The 17,619-nt window shown below is 37.2% G+C and overlaps 1 protein-coding gene across 1 annotated transcript in view; it reads right to left on the bottom strand.

Moving 5' to 3' along the window:
- Positions 1 to 17,619, bottom strand: part of LOC126094806 (fructose-1,6-bisphosphatase 1) — a 91,594-nt gene that overhangs the window by 12,893 nt on the left and 61,082 nt on the right. Inside the window, exons 3-4 of the mRNA XM_049909376.1 lie at positions 15,676 to 15,782; positions 13,905 to 14,049 (exon numbers count right to left, since the gene is read on the bottom strand). Of these exons, the coding sequence (XP_049765333.1) occupies positions 13,905 to 14,049; positions 15,676 to 15,782 (252 nt within the window). The remainder of the gene's footprint in view (positions 1 to 13,904; positions 14,050 to 15,675; positions 15,783 to 17,619) is intronic.

Genomic DNA, 17,619 nt, shown 5'->3' with positions numbered 1-17,619 from the left:
GTACTTAGTGATTCCCAATAGCCCACTCTCTTTTAAGACTTATCCTTCTAGTGTCACACAAAGCTGATACTGATGAACAATCACACAGAATCAGAACATCAAAGCAACTGCAAAAAAGTCTCATTGACATCATGTTACCAGGTTCAGCAGCCTTGGAAACTGGTTTTTCATAGAATGACAGTTTTTTGTTCACTGCATTCTGCTATGACATGTAAAACAAGTGCATTGAAGAGGCTTGTAGAAAGTGACAAGCAGATACTTGTTTACAATGTGATCACTACAAGAAATGACCACCTCCTGTGTGCATGGTTGTAACAGACCATAAGATTTGTCCACAGTGTAGACTCAATGGTGGATAAACAGTTGCAGATTTCCCTGTGTTGGTGCATGTATGTCATTTTGATGGCTTCCATTTCAATGAATTGATTGCTCGATTTTTTATTGGTCCAGTTTTATCATACAGCACAAATTGTACAAGTCAAAGATAAGTTACAATAATAAGGGTATAGTGTGCTCACAAAGCCAGAAGACACAAAGCAAAACAGATAAGGCAGGGATCCTGAAGGATAGTGACCATATTTTTTCTACTATAACCATCTTAATATTCACCTTGTTCAAATCAGGGAGAACATGGAAAACCTAAACCAAAATGCTGTTTGGTGCTATCATTATCACCACTCCTGGATGCAAGTGTAACAGCCACTGAGCCACCTTGTTCCCATCACTGTCCATAAACCACAAACGCCTCTCAGAATACAGTGGACACACAAAATGTAGTGTTTTTAGATGAACTGCACTTCCAACTTTGTCCTAGAATGATGAATCAATGTATACTAAAATGTAAACTTTCACGGCCGGAAATATCATGTCCATTATAATTATCCAGGCTGTTATGCCGTGGTCGGTTGATGAATTCTGTGGTGATTCCCAACGTTTCGTCTCTGACTGCAGGAGACATCTTCAAGGGGGTGTGTGTTGGACCTTCCATCAAGCTACAGACCCCCTTGAAGATGTCTCCCGCAGTCGGAGATGAAACGTTGGGAATCACCACAGAATTCATCAACTGACCACGGCATAACAGCCCGGATAATTATAATGGACATGAATCAATGTATGTTGGGCACAACTGTGAAACACTAAATGTGATGGTAATGGGTGAATGTGGGTAGAATGTGTGATGTTACCTTTGAAGTATAAATAGGCAATTTAAACACCATCCACATCATACGGAAGGTGTTCATACATACATTGATACTTGTTCCATAGATTATGAATACAACTTTCATAATGATGTAGAATGAAAGGATTTGTCAGTCAGAAATTCTTTTAATTTGCTTTTAAATGTTGATTGGCTATCTATAGGCAATTTAAACACCACCCACTTCATACGGAAGGTGTTCATACATACATTGATACTTGTTCCATAGATTATGAATACAACATTTCATAATGATGTAGAATGTGCGGATTTGTCAGTCAGAAATTCTTTTAATTTGGCAAATGACCAAAGATTTTTGTGGCAGCATAATTCACCCCTTTCTGTGCCAAAGTGAGATTTATTTCAGAATAGTGAAGATCATCCTTTCTTCTAGTGTTGTAGCTATGTACTTCACTGTTACTTTTGAATTGGGGTGGGTTATTAATAACATATTTCATAAGTGAATATTTGTATTGTGAAGGTACTGTGAATATCCCAAGTTCCTTAAAAAAATGTCCGCAAGGTGATCTTGGGTGGTCTCCAGCTGCTATTATGATCACATGCTTTTGTGCAACGAATACTTTATCTCTTAGTGATGAATTGCCCCAAAATATAATGCCATATGAAAGCAATGAATGAAAATCATAGTAGTCTAATTTACTGATATGTTCATCACCAAAATTTGCAATAACCCTAAGAGCATAAGTAGCTGAACCTAACTGGTTCAGCAAATCGTCAATGTGGGTCTTCCAATTCAGTTTCTCAGCAATGCACAAACCCAGAAATTTTGAATATTCTGCCTTAGCAACAGACTTCTGCTATCAATGGTGTTATGCTATTTACTATTCAGAATTGTATAAACTGTGTTTTCTCAAAATTTAGTGAGAGTCCATTTGCAGAGAACCACTTAATAATTTTCTGAAAGACATTATTTACAATTTCCTCAGCGATATTTGTTGGTTGGGTGTGATTACTATACTTATATTATCAGCAAAGAGAACTAGCTTTGCACCTTCATGAACATAGATTGGCAAGTCATTAATACAAGGTGAGTCACTAACTATTGCCACCAAGAATAACTCCGAAAGTATGATAGGAGCTGAAAAGTTTGTGGAACAAAATTTCCATGGGACAATGGGACCCATAATATGATGTTGGTTTTTTGTTGCTAGGTGGGGTTGCTTCAGAGACATGAAGGCCTTTTTTTTTTTTTTTTTTTTTTTTTTTTTTAAATGCGAGGTTATAGTTTGGTACTTATTTTCTGATAGTGGCTATCGAGAAGAATCCAATGATGTGTAACAGTAAGGTCTTTAGAGGTCAATGAAGATCACAGAGGTGGCATGATTGTCCATTTACAGAAGGTGTTTGAAGTGATGACCATTGGTATCAATGCAGTGCTGCAATCTTCTTATCATGGATTGAATGGTACTCCTTATCACATCGGCATTTATCAAAGCACAATTCTGACAATTCTCTCTCGCATATCTTCAGGTGTAGTTGGAACATCTTTATAAACAATGTCTTTTATGAATCCCCACAAGAAAAAATCCAGTGGTGTCAAGTCTGAGGAACGAGTTGGCCATGACATCTCCTCCGTGTCCAATCCAACAATTTGGGAATTGTCTCTGTAACTCATTTCTAGCCATCAGCGAAAAATGTGCCAGACAACCATCATGTTGATATCACATTCTGTTCCTTGTTCCTAAAGCTATTTCTTCCCATAACAAACCTAATGTTTCTTGCAGGAATGTGGTGTACTTCCTACCATTAAGACTCCCTTCGATGAAATAGGGGCCTCTAATCCTGTCCTCCAGAATCCCACACCATACATTGACCGACCAAGGTTTTCGGTGTGCAACTTGCTGCAGCCAATATGGATTTTCAATTGCCCAATAATGCATGTTATGAAAATTAACATTTCCATGGTTTGTGAATGTAGTCTCATCAGTAAATAAAATCAAATTAATAAATGTGTTGTCCCTCTGAATCTGAAGTTGAGCCCATTGACAGAATTCAATGTGATGCATACAATCCATACCAGTTAATTCTTGGTGGAGAATGATATGGTTGTTGTTGTTGTTGTTGTTGTTGTGGTCTTCAGTCCTGAGACTGGTTTGATGCAGCTCTCCATGCTACTCTATCCTGTGCAGGCTTCTTCATTTCTCAGTACCTACTGCAACCTACATCCGTCTGAATGTGCTTAGTGTATTCATCTCATGGTCTCCCTCTACAATTTTTATCCTCCACGCTGCCCTCCAATACTAAATTGGTGATCCCTTGATACCTCAGAACATGTCCTACCAACCAATCCCTTCTTCTAGTCATGTGGTAAGGATGATATTTATGGTAATGCAGAACACAAACAACACTACTCTGGTTCATGCCAGATTCCCTAGCACTTTGGCGTGAACTAACACAAAGATCGCGAACCACACTGCCTAGAGTACCAATATCTGTTTTCTCTTTAGTAACTTTCCTTTGCCGGATATGCTTCTGATGCATTAAAGATCTAGTTGTTCTCAAATTATCATACACATATTTAAATGTACGACATGTAGGGTGAGTACGTTGCGGATATCTTTCAGCGTACAAGTCTCTAGCTCTCACTGAATTTTGTTGGCATTATCTGTAAATGAGAAGCATATCAACTTGTTCTTCAAAGGTTTACATCATTCACATTCACTTGATTTGATGATACTAGTCTTACCGTTCCTCTTAGAGTTGTATTGCAAAACTGTCAAATGGTGTTTACATGTCAATGGCACATTAGATGCATATGCCGTATTTGACAAATATTTACTATTTGCATGATATACAAGAGAGAATTGTCAGAGCATGTGCTTCATTAAGTGCCGAAGTGATAAAGAATACCACTCAATCAATGATAAGAAGATTGCAGCACTGCATTGATACCAATGGTAATCACTTCAAACACCTCCCGTAAATAGACGTTCTTGCCACCTTTTTGACTTTCATTGACCTTCAAAGACCTTACTGGTTCACATCATTGGATTCATCTTGATAGTCGCTATCAGAAAATAAGTGCCAAACTATAGCATCCCATTTTAAAAAAACCTTCATATGTCTGTAGCGACCCCATCTAGCAACAAAAAACCAACGTCATATTATGCCCCCTGTTGTCCCATGCAACATTTGTCCCACAAACTTTTTAGCTACTGTCATACTTTTGTAGTTATTCTAGGTGGCAATAGTTTGTGACTTACCCTGTATATGTTAAGAACAATAAGGGACCCCAGACTGAACCCTGTGGGACACCATTCTTGATACCTCCACAGTTAGAGGACTCTGCTGAATTGTGCAGACTACCTGAACTGTTAATTTCAATCTTCTGCATTCTTCCAGTTAAATATGAATTAAACCATTTGTGCACTGTCCTGCTCATACCACAATGCTTAAGCTTTTCTAGAAGAATTAGAACTCAAAGTTCTGTTATCTTTTCATGCAACAGTACCTGCTGTGTATCTGCATGCCAGTATTTAGAGACAAATAACAAAAGAGTGCCAGCCCTAACAGAAGAACAGTGGACACCCCTGGCCTGCTCGTCTGCGTGGCATTTCACTAGGTGAATATATCTTCGATGCAACAGAACACCAATTTACTTGTCATAGTCCTTCAGCAACCATAGCTCACTCTTTTTGGAGTCACATACAAATCATGTGGACTTTCTTCATTAACATACTAAGGCCTCCTTCAATTCAATGCTCAAGTATTTAGCATTGAGAGGCTCTGACTCCAGCATGTGGGAATCTTTGCACCTTAGTAAGAAATCAGAGTTAGTAATCATGTACAATTCTGTAAGGTTAATCATTTATGTATTGTCAAGCGCCAAATTTTTAAAATAATGTTCACTTCAGTCTTATATAGTCATTTTTGTGTTGCACTGTTCAGAAATACAAATGTAGATTTGCTTTAATCCTATCACAATAGATGGAAAGCCGCAGAAATTACAGAAAGATAATTGTTTATCTTATGAAATCACCGAAAGTGATCCTGTTACAGTCCACAGTAGTTTCTCTGCTATGTTTGTAATCTTTCTAGGATTATGTTGAATCTCTGTGTGAGCAGGAGTGGTAGTCATGATGGAGGTCTCACTCATGAAGCTGCCAACTTTGAAGATTTGCTGGGAAATATGTAAGATGAAATTCACGGCCCACTGCCATGTCGCTTCTAACTAATGTGTGGTACTGAACTTTGTGGCACAGTTTGTCAGAGTCATTGAATGTCACCTGAATAACATGTCCATCAGAGTCACAGCAAAACCAAGACAAGAGGCTGTCAGACATTGTGGAAGGTGTTTGTACACAACTGCATGAAACTGCTGGCAGCCATCCATCTAGGACAATTATGGTACAGAGAGAGTTAAAAAGAATGGGGTACAATGGTCAAGCTGCTCCTCATAAACCACTTGAAGTGACATAAAGAGCAGAACAATGTCACTGGACAGTGGTTGACTGGAAACAAGTGAGTCGGAGTGACGAATCATGCTATACTCTGAAGAAATCCGAAGGAAGAGTTTGGTTTTTGTGAATGCATGGAGAATGTTACATGCCATCATGTGTATTGCTAACAGTGGTGAAGAATGAAGGAGGTGGTGTTACAGTATAGGAGTGTCCTTCATCCCTTATAGTGTTTAAGGAAATACTAAATGCAGAAGAATATTTAAAAAATTACAGATTTGTGTACTGTGTAGGGTAGACGTACAGTTCAGAAATAATGATTGTAACAGTCAGACAATGCTTGGTGCCAAAGCAGTTGGAGGGAGGCAATAGTTTGTGGACAATAACATGTCCAAAGTCAGCATTACAGCAGTTTGTTGTGTGGTAATGAGACTACTGCTATCAAATTGTACAACAATGGGAATAACCAGATTTCTGTGAGAAAAATGTACAGAAGAGAAAAGTTATAAGAAAACAAATTACAGAGAATGAATGAATGTGGACAAGAAAGGGAAGACCAAAAAAGGTGCAATTGTAGAGACAACAGTCATCAGTAGTGGCAAAAAAGGTTTAAAATGGTGACTAATAGCAGATACAGTGAAATCACTGTTGAAGTCATCGGCATTGTTTGCAAAATTTTTATCGATTATTACATAGTCAAATTAGCAGCTAGATACTGTTTTTTTTTTTTTTTTACAGTCCATTCATGTGAATAGGCAGATAGTTAGAAATTATCTCCATGTAGAAAACTTGCAGTATTTGCAACAAGGCCGTTGTGTGACATGGGTCTTCCCAACATCAGATAGGAAATGCCTGTGACCAGACTACTACAGAAGAAAGTGGGTGTACGTTTATGGGAAAGCAAGTTTTTGAATAGTTCCATTTAGTGTCTTGGTCTGTTAATATTACAGAGAGGAAACATAATTGCACTGAGATACCTGTCTGGTTCTGTATATGGTATGCAAAAGGTCATTGGCGAAGTGAAGCATTTGAAAAAAAAAAAAGTGAAGGCCATTTCTGTTCTCAAAATGGTTCAAATGGCTCTGAGCACTATGGGACTTAACATCTATGGTCATCAGTCCCCTAGAACTTAGAACTACTTAAACCGAACTAACCTAAGGACAACACACAACACCCAGTCATCACGAGGCAGAGAAAATCCCTGACTCCACCGGGAATCGAACCCGGGAACCCGGGCGTGGGAAGCGAGAACACTACCGCACGACCACGAGATGCGGACTTCTGTTCTCAAGAGAGGTTGCCAACCACATATACAAAACTATAGGCCTGTATTGCTGAGGTCAGTACATTGTAGAATTTTGGAATGTGTTTTCACTTCTGTATTATATGATCTTATTGGAGACAGGAAATCTCCTCTAAGGAGATCAACATGGATGCCACAAACAATGATCACGTAAAATGTAGATTGCTCTGTTTCTTCACAAGTCCCAGAAGGCAATTGATACTGATGCACAGGTTGATACCATGCTCCTTGACTTCTGGAAGGTGTTCAGTGTTGTTTTGCACTGTTGCATAAGGAATAAAATACATCTGTATGGAATATCAGACCAGCTTTGTGACAGGATTGTAGAGTTACTTGTAAACAGAACACAGCAAGACACTCTTATTGGAGAGAAATGTAAAAGTAACTTCAGGTGTGCACCACAGAAAGAAACAAAGAAGGGAAAGCAGAAAGGTGGAAGGAGTATATAGAGGGTCTATACAAGGGTGATGTTCTTGAGGACAATAATATAGAAATGGAAGAGAATGTAGATGAAAATGAAATAGGAGATATGATACTGCATGAAGAGTTTGACAGAGCACTGAAACACCTAAGACAAAACAAGTCCCCAGGAGTAGACAACATTCCATTAGAACTACTGACAGCCTTGGGAGAGCCAGGCCTAACAAAACTCTACCATCTAGTGAGCAGGATGTATGAGACAGGCGAAACACCCTCAGACTTCAAGAAGAATATAATAATTACAATCCCAAAGAAAGCAGGTGTTGACAGATGTGAAAATTACCAAACTATCAGTTTAATAAGTCACCGCTGCAAAATACTAACACGAATTCTTTACAGACAAATGGAAAACCTGGTAGAAGCCGACCTCAGGGAAGATCAGTTTGGATTCCGTAGGTACACGTGAGGCAATACTGACCCTGTGACTTATCTTAGAAAATAGATTGAGGAAAAACCTATGTTTCTAACATTTGTAGACTTAGAGAAAGCTTTTGACAATGTTGACTGGAATACTCTCTTTCTAATTCTGAAGGTGGCAGGGGTAAAATACAGGGCGCAAAAGGCTATTTACAGTTTGTACAGGAACCAGATGGCAGTTACAAATTGAGGGGCATGAACGGGTAGTAGTGGTTGACAAGTGATCAAGACAGACTGTAGCCTATCCCCAATGTTACTCAATCTGTATATTGAACAAGCACTAAAGGAAATCAAAGGAAAATTTGGAGTAGTAATTAAAGTCCAAGGAGAAAAAAATTAAAACTTTGCAGTTTGCTGATGAGATTGTAATTCTGTCAGGGACAGAAAAGGCCTTGGAATAGCAGATGAACATAGTGGACAGTATCTTGAAAAAAGGCTATAAGATGAACATCAATAAAAGGAAAATGCTGGTAGTAGAATTAATTCGAATTAAATCGGGTGATGCTGTGGGAATTAGATTAGGAAATGAGATGCTTAAAGTAGTAAATGAGTTTTGCTATTTGGGGAGCAAAATAACTGTTGATGGTCGAAGTATAGAGGGTTCAAAATGTAGACTGGCAATGGCAAGGAAAATGTTTCTGAAGAAGAGAAATTTGTTAACATTGAGTGTAGATTTATGCGTCAGGAAATCGTTTCTGAAAGTATTTGTATGGAGTGTAGCCATGTATGGAATTGAAACATGGACGATAAATAGTTTGGACAAGAGGAGAATAGAAGCATTCAAAATGTGGTGCTACAGAAGAATGTTGAAGATTAGGTGGGTAGATCACTTAACTAATGAGGAGGTATTGAATAGAATTGGGGAGAAGAGGAGTTTGTGGCACAACTTGACAAGAAGAAGGGACCGGTTGGTAGGACATGTTCTGAGGCATCAAGGGGTGTACTTCTCTGCTGTTGCCACAAAATAGATTAGCTAAAACTAACAATAGTCATAAGTATATGGCAATTAAAATATATAACAAATTGTCTAAAAATGGGTCAATCAAGCCTGACAAATTATTTAAAGACAATGTTCATAACTTCTTGTTAACTAATCCATTCTATTCATTAGAAGAATTTTTAGAAATGCCCAATATCAACTTAAATATGTAAAAATTTATTTTATAAAATTAATAGGTTAAGTGAACTGACGAAGTCTATTGCATGTAATAATGCTGAATGACTAATAAAGAATCTGAATCTGAATCACCAATTTAGCATTGGAGAGCAGCATGGAGGGTAAAAATTGTAGAGGGAGACCAAGAGATGAATACACTAAACAGATTCAGAAGGATGTAGGTTGCAGTAGGTACTGGGAGATGATGAAGCTTGCACAGGATAGAGTAGCATGGAGAGCTGCATCAAACCAGTCCTTTAACTGAAGACCACAACAACAACATGGGACCCTTACCAGATAGGACTAATAGATAAGATAGAGAATATCCAAGTAAAAGCAGCATATTTCATCACAGGTTCATTTTGTAACTGTGAAAGCATCATAGAGATTCTCAGCCATTGTAGTGACAGACATTATAACAGAGACAGTATGTAGCACAATATGGTTTACTGTTAAAATTCCAAAAGCATATGTTGCTTGAAGAATCAACCAATACATTTCTTCCTCTTGAATACATTCACAAAAAGGCCAAGAATTCAAGATTGAAGAGATCTGCGTTTTCAACCTACTGCACGTGGAAAATGACTTTGGTATGTAAAGTACCCTCCACCACACACTATATAATCAATTATGGAGTTGAGATGTATATGGAAGTGTAGATGAGCAGCCAACCTCCTTTCACATAGTCCCCTGACATACGCTAGTTTTTTCCTTTAAAACTGAGACATTCACCTCAGTATCTGACAGGTGGGAGTATTGCCAAACTATCAATTTAATAAGTCATAATTGCAATATACTGACACCAATTATTTGCAGGAGAATGGAAAAATTGATAGAAACCAATGTCAGGCAAGATCAATTTGGGTTCCGGGAAATGTTAGAACATGCAATGCAATCCTGACCTTCAGACTTATCTTAGCACGCAAGTTAAGGAAAAGCAAACCTACATTAACAGCATTCATAGAGTTGGAGAAAGCTTTTGACACTGTTGACTGGAACAAGTTCTTTAAATTTATGAAGGTACCAGGGGTAGGCTATGCACATTCATATTCAATCTGTACACTGTTTAAGCTGTAAAGGAAAGCAAAGAGAAATTTGAAAAGGGAATTAAAGTTCAGGGAGAAGAAATAAAAACTTTGAAATTTGCAGATGACATTGTAATTCTGTCAGAAACAGCAAAGGACTTGGAAGTGCAGTACACTGGAATGGACAGTGTCTTGAAAGGAGGATATAAAATTAACATTAACAAAAGCAAAACAAGGTTGATGAAATGTTGTTAAATTACATCAGGTGATTCTGAGGGGAGACACAAAGTAGTAGGTGACTTTCACTATTTGAGCAGCAAAATGACTGCTGATTGTCAAAGGAGAGAGCATATACAATGTAGACTGGTAGCGGAAAGGAAAGCACTTCCGAAGAAGAGAAATGTGTTAACATCAAACATAGATTTAAGTGTTAGGAAGTCCTTTCTGTAGGTATTTGTATGGAGTGTAGCTTTGTAAAGAAATGAAACGTGGACAATAAGCAGTTCAGACAAGAAAAGAATAGATGCTTTTGAAATATGGTGCTACAAAAGAATGCTGAAGATTTGATAGGTAAATTGTGTAACTAATGAGGAGGAACTGAATAGAATTGAGGAGAAAAAAATGTGGCACAACTTGACTAACAGAAGAGATTGTTTGATGGAACACATTTTGAGACATCAGGGAATCATCGCTTTAGTGCTAGAGGGAAGTGTATGTGTGGGTGGGGAGATAAAAATTGCAGGGGGAGACCAAGACACAATTACAGTAAACAGGTTCAAATGAATGTGGATTTTGGTAGTTATTCAGAGATGAAGAGGGTTGCATAAGATAGAGTAGTGTGTAGAGCTGCATCAAACCAAAGAACAACAACAATATCTTGCACCTTTTTTCAGGTGAAATCTATTTATGAGCATAAGAGGAATGAAGAGATTTGTGTGACCATTTTTGGAAAACTGTTTAAAGTCTGTGCTCTTTGAGTAGTTCCTGATGAAATAGTGGCTTGTACTCTATAAACTAATGCCCAAGTATAATATTATGGCTGCAAATGAATTTTACCTTCCAATTGGGTGAAAAATGTTTTTTTTTTTTTTCAGTTGTAGTTGTTATAAGCTAATACACTTGTTCGTACTGCTTTATCTTACTGAAAGTAAATATAGTCCCAAATTTCTTTACAAATATTTGGAGTTGTTCTGTTTGCCTGGTAATAGAGAGCAGCTTAGGTATTGGCATATTCTGTTTCTGTAATGCATAAAATATATAATAATCCATTTCTTCATCATCATCATCTTTACATTTACGATGGAACTTCAGTCTTTTTCTTGTGCTTGTCTGCAGTCCAACATCTCTTCTATGTAGTGAGTAGCAATCTATTCCTTTCATAATAATGACATTATTCCATCCTTTTCAATTGTTTTAAGAATTCCATCTAGTCATTTATTGAACTCTTCATCTCTTAAGTGCTTTATGCCTCCACCCATTCCTCCCTCCCTGTGTCTTATGGTTAAAATCTGGCATTAAAATTCAGTTATTGAATGTTCTGCTTTCATGTTGGCTGCACACAAGAACTGACTTATTTTATGCTTACAGTGAGGGCATAGATACATGTAATAAGAAAGAGTTAACACTGTTTTTCACAATACTGCTCTTTTTGTAGTAAGAGTGCATGAATTCACACACAACCATACTGACACTCAAATGTACACACTCACACAGTGTTTTCTATTCCTATGCACTATACGTCAGTCATCAGTAGGTGAGTAGTTTACTTTTCTTTATTCTATAACTTGATTTGGTTAAGTTTTGGATCAAGTTATGTACAAAGGCATGCAGAAAAGTAATGCTTCTGAATATTTTATGTGAAAACTCATAATTTTTTAAAATACAAGTTTATTAACATTCTGTCTCTTTATTCTTCATGTCTTCATATTTATTTCTCAGTGTAGTCATCTAGTGACTGACACATTTCTCCCAATGGGAGACCAGGTTGTTGATACCATCACTGTAGAATGTTTGACTTCTTCAACAGAGCCACAACCTCACCTCCTCTTGCACCACTTCATCACTACCAAAGTTAAGTCCTGGAAGGTGTACTTTAAATTTTGGGAACACATGAAAATCTGATGTGGCCGAGTCAGAACTGTATGGAGGCCAAACAGTGGCAGCGAACCCGCCGGACTTTTGCAGTTGTCGTAGTACTCATGTGTGGTCTGGCATTGTCACACTGAAGGAGAAGGTACTCCGTGTGTGGATGAAGTCTTAAAATTTGAAACCCCATTACAGCATGCTGTTCCTTATGCACCAACACAGTAAAAATCACACACCACTATATTTCATGTACAATGAAGAGCTCTGTAAAAGCAGAGGGCTGCTGATATGTAGACATGAAGAATAAAGATATAGAATGTTAATAATGTTTGTTTATTTAAATATTTTGGCTGAGCTGGACTATTACAAGCACATATGAAGACGAAGTCGCATAATTTTGAAATTAATAATGTGAATTAAATACATAAATAAACCACATGAATGGATAATCCAATAACAGTATATTAATGAAACACAACTGAATGCCCTTAAGGTTCTATCCGTGAAGAGAGAGATAATTCATCTGAAAATATGATCTGACACATCAACCTTTCTTCAGTCACAAAGTAATGCCTCTTATTTTTATTTTTGAAGAATTTACAGAGGTTGAAAATCACAATATTGAAGTTAATTTATCACTATTCAATATAATCCCCATCCATATCCACAATTTTGGCCCATCTTTTAACATGGGGATGTATTCAGTCTGAAGTCTGTTGACGCCAGGTCAAGGCGGCATGATGGTTGACACAAGGCTTCTTATCCAATTTTCACAATACCTTCAATGGTGTGGTGACTGGTGTCATGCAAAAGAAGAACATCTGCCATTGCTTTTGAGGGCCGAACCCATTCAATATGGCTTTAAGCTGTTTGATGGTTCTAATGCACTGGACAGAATTTATTGTGCATCCCTGGTCCAAAAATCAACCATAATCACATCATCGGCATCCCAGAGTATTGTAGCCATAACTTTCCCTGCCAGTCACACAGTTCTGAACTCTTTCTCCTTCAGTGAGTTGCTGTGATGCCATTCCACTGACTGCCTCTTTGATTCTGATTCAAAAAAATGAATTCATGTTTTGTCACTGGTCACTGTTTTCTTCCAGAAGCTCCTCTCCCTGCAAGAGTTGAGAGGCAATTGTTTTTCTTGTCTCTTTATTCTGGTCAGTTAACAGTATTGGTACTCAAGTTGCACAAACCTTCGATTTCCCAGTTGTTGAATAATCATCATCACACTGCCTTTACTGAGGGAGGTAATGCAACATAAATCATCTGCAGTCACCCGGTAGTTACCACAAATGATGTCATCAACTCATTGAATATTGTGTGGCTCACTGCATTCTCTGGCCTGTTGCTCCATGTTTTGTCAGCCAGTGGTGTTTGCCCTTCAGCTTAATTACAGTGATGAACACATTGTCTAAGAGAGTTGTTATCCACTGTTGCATCACATTTTTCAGTCTTTGATCAATGTGAGTGAGCATTTCACCTTCTGCATTCAAGAATTCTATCACAGAATGCTGTCTTATATGAAATCGATGTCTGCCATTTTGCAAGCAACTGCAGAAATGGCATCCACTGACGTAAAAAGTTACTGCTACAGTGGACAAGAGAAGAAGCTTTGCAGGATAGTGCAAAATTCAAAATTTTCACTTAAACTTCATTTAAAGAGAAAAAAATAGGTAGCATTACTTTTTGGCTGTCCCTTATAATATAACAAATATATGTGCTATAGTGTGTATTGCATTCCTGCTAGAAGGCCTTTCCTGAAACTCTAGCATTAGCAACAACAATCATGAAAATTTATGTAGTAGATCATGCTTACAGGGTCAAGCATGAAGCCGTTAACACTACCAGCAAGAGCTAACACAACCATGGTGGCACTTCCATACAGAGCATATCCTGCTGTGACAAGCTGCTTGCCTGGCTGAAGGGCATCTGCCACACTAGGTGGGCCACTAGTTACTTTCCTGAAAGTTAAAAATTATAAAGTTTAACATAAATGTCATGTAAGAAACAAAGGACTATGTTTCAAAATTAAGTTGGGGATGAATGGAAAAAGCACCAGTTTTACCTCTCTTTCCATAAAACAAGATACTAAATGAAAGAACAGCTCTCATTCATTTATTTATTTATCATGTTATTTACATCCCATAATGAAGGAGAACCTTGAGGCACACAGAACAAGCCAAGGTATACATTAAACAAAAGATAAGCAGCAATTAGGAACCAAACATATATAATATATAAACAATGAAATGTTAGTTCTTAAACAAGTTGAATTTAACGTGCCCTGAGGCCTAATGTTGGATGTTGTTTGTTCATCATCTTCTTTCTTTACAGAGAGTAAATGGCCAACAATATCCATAAGTTTAATAAACTCTGAAAAGTTCATAAGATTATGAGCAGCTGCCTTACAGAAATATTGTGCCATTTCTACAATTGTGACGGTGCCCCAGAGAACATTATAAGTGGTTACAATGAATGCCCTAGAAAACAAACAGTTCTGTTTGTACACAACTGCAAGTTCAATATTTGAATGACCACAATGTCATATCTGTATATGTTTCAATGTTATATCTGTACATAACATTGTGGTCATTCCCTATTTACCATGAACATTGCTACTTTTCATGAAACTAAAAGGAGTTATCCCCTTGAATCTACTTAATTGTTTAACTTGTAGGACTGGCTAATATGCTACTGGTATGTTTTTAAGTTTCTTTTGAATCTGTGGCAAATCCTAATCTTTTTCTATATGATTTTGAGGACTTATGAAGACGTTTGGCCCACTCAAGGAATTGCTTAAAAATACTGCCTCTCTCTTTCATTTGTACACCATCATAACAGTTCATGTTTAAATGATTATGATGTAGACATTATTCTACTTCTCAAATGTAGTTAACATAAATTTTTAATCTGCAGTAGGATCATAAAAGCTAATAATTTAGGTAGTCAACTGTGTTTGCTTACATGTTTAGTTATAGTTCAATTGAAATGGCCCACTCTATACAATGCATTCTCTAAATTGACCATGACTACCTAAGTAAAGTGGAAGGAGGGGAAGGAGACAGTACGAGTGTTGAACCATCGACAGGCACACAAAAAAGAATGAAAACTTTGCTAGCTTTTAGACAAATCTTTTAATGTGATAGTGTCAACTATAGCCCATTGAAGGGTTTCTCTGAAAGCTGGCAAAGTTTTCATTCCTTTTTGTGTACCTGTTGATGATTCAATGTTTCTACTATTAAGCGAATTGTCTCCATTACTCTTAAATTATTTGCATTCTGCCAGAACTTTCCTTGCCACATTTAATTGATGTGTCATTGCTATTTGTATAAATAAGTTCATTGTTACTGTCCTGTGATTTGTGCTATGCCCTGCCCCAATTTCTTTCTTTACACTACAGAATCATCTCTCTTCTTTAAGTGGACTATACCCAAATAACACAATTAAATTTCTTTCTTCATAAATTTATGTGAGAGTGTCTAAGACTAAGATTGACAATATCATTTTACAAATAATTACAAGTACTGATCTTCCTGTCAGAGATGAATTTAGTTACTAGATCTTGTAGTAAACATTTCTTTACGTACCTGTAGATAGCAAAGATTGAACCAATTGAAACAAGGCAGTCAATATTGGAAGAACCGTCAAGAGGGTCAAAGCACACCACATATTTTCCTTGTTTGTCAGTTTCCACCTACAAATTCACCACATTCATACAAATAATTCATCAATAAAATGACTTATCACCTAAGTATATACATAACAATAAACAAAATATCAAACAATGGAAAATCTAGGATGGAATAATGACAATATTATGAAAATGGTAGATGTTACTCACCATATTGTGAACATGCTGAGTCACAGACAGGCACAACAAAAAGACTGTCAAACAAGTAAGCTTTAACTGGAATTCTGATGAAGGACCTTTTTGTTAAAAGCTTACTTGATGGGCAGAGTTTTTGTTGTGCCTATTTTCCACTCAGCATCTCCGCTAAATGGTGAGTAGCAACTATTGTTCTCATAATATTGTTAATGATTGAAGTAGCCTGTATAAACTTAGGAAAGAACTCTTATACTGCTGAAAGTTTCAACCACTGACAAACTTTGAATGCGTGAAGAACTCTTGTGACTCTTGTTTATGTGCTTTGTATGTACCACAGGGAACTACTGTCAGGAAATAAACACAAATACACACACAACTATATAATCAAATCAATAACAACAGTTGCTGATGTGCTGTGTCCAAGGTTGGGAACTTATTGAACAAAACAACAAATCTTCTACAGCCCTCCAGTCCCCTTGTTGATGAAAAATTTAGCTGGTACATCTTGTGCAAAAATAATTATATAATTTCTACAAAATTCTGTTGCCTATAAGTTACTTCTTCACATAAAACAAATCTGTCTGTGCTTCAGCTTGCTTGACCCATCATTACCTAATAATTCTCTAAAATTCATGAATAATTTATTGTGTGATCCTCTTGAGTAGTCTGTTTCTGCTAGTATCAGATTCCTTGTCAAACACAGACACACACACACACAAAAACATTAATTACATGGAAGGAATAGACTAAATTAATACCATGCATTTTCAAAACTAGAAGTCACTTTTCTGAGGTGTTTTAGATAATGCCAATGGGGAACTATGAACTACTTCATTACTCTATGAAGAAAGTGCTAGCACAATTTAACATTTTCTGATGGCTGCTGCAGTGCTTGACCAACATTGTTTGCTGGAAATGAAGCATTCAGGGACTTTAAGTGCTTCAGTTTACCAATTCATAACTAGGGAGTCAAGCCCTAAGGAAAAAGTTTGCAGATGGTGCCAGACACATTATAATGCTCCACGTCACCTGGCAACATTGGCTGTTAGCTGGCAGAAATCATATTATAGTTTCAGTGTTCCCCATAAAGAGATGCCATCAAACTATAGACCGATTTCACTTTTGCCAGCATTCTCAAAAATTTTAGAAAAAGTAATGTACAGGCAGCTTCTCAACCATCTGACCACAAATAACATATTATCAAGAACACAGTTTGGATTTCTGAAGGGGTCTGATATCGAAAAGGCCATTTACACCTACAGTGAAAATGTACTTAATTCATTAAATAACAAGTCACAAGCAGCAGCTATTTTCTGTGATTTGTCAAAGGCATTCGATTGCATAAACCACAACATCCTTTTAAATAAATTAAAATTCTATGGTGTCACGGGCAGTGCTGCAAAATGGTTCAAGTCATACCTCACTAACAGGAAACAAAGGGTGTCAGCGCAAGGGACTAGTGAATTAAGTCATCAGTCATCATCAAAATGGGAAGAAATTACATGTGATGCCCCACAAAGATATATCTTAGGGCCATTGCTTTTTCTTGTGTACATTAATGATCTATCATCAGTTACACTGTCAGAATCAGAGTTCGTTTTGTTTGCAGATGACACAAGTATTGCAATAAATAGTTTGTCGAGTGTAGTTCTAGAAAGATCTGCTAATGATATTTTCATGTATATTAATAAGTGGTTTAAAGCCA

The sequence above is a fragment of the Schistocerca cancellata genome, chromosome 8 (genome assembly GCF_023864275.1).
Source record: "Schistocerca cancellata isolate TAMUIC-IGC-003103 chromosome 8, iqSchCanc2.1, whole genome shotgun sequence".
Lineage (NCBI taxonomy): Eukaryota > Metazoa > Arthropoda > Insecta > Orthoptera > Acrididae > Schistocerca > Schistocerca cancellata.
Note: the sequence above shows the minus strand (reverse complement) of the source record. Positions and strands in the feature narration are given on the sequence as shown.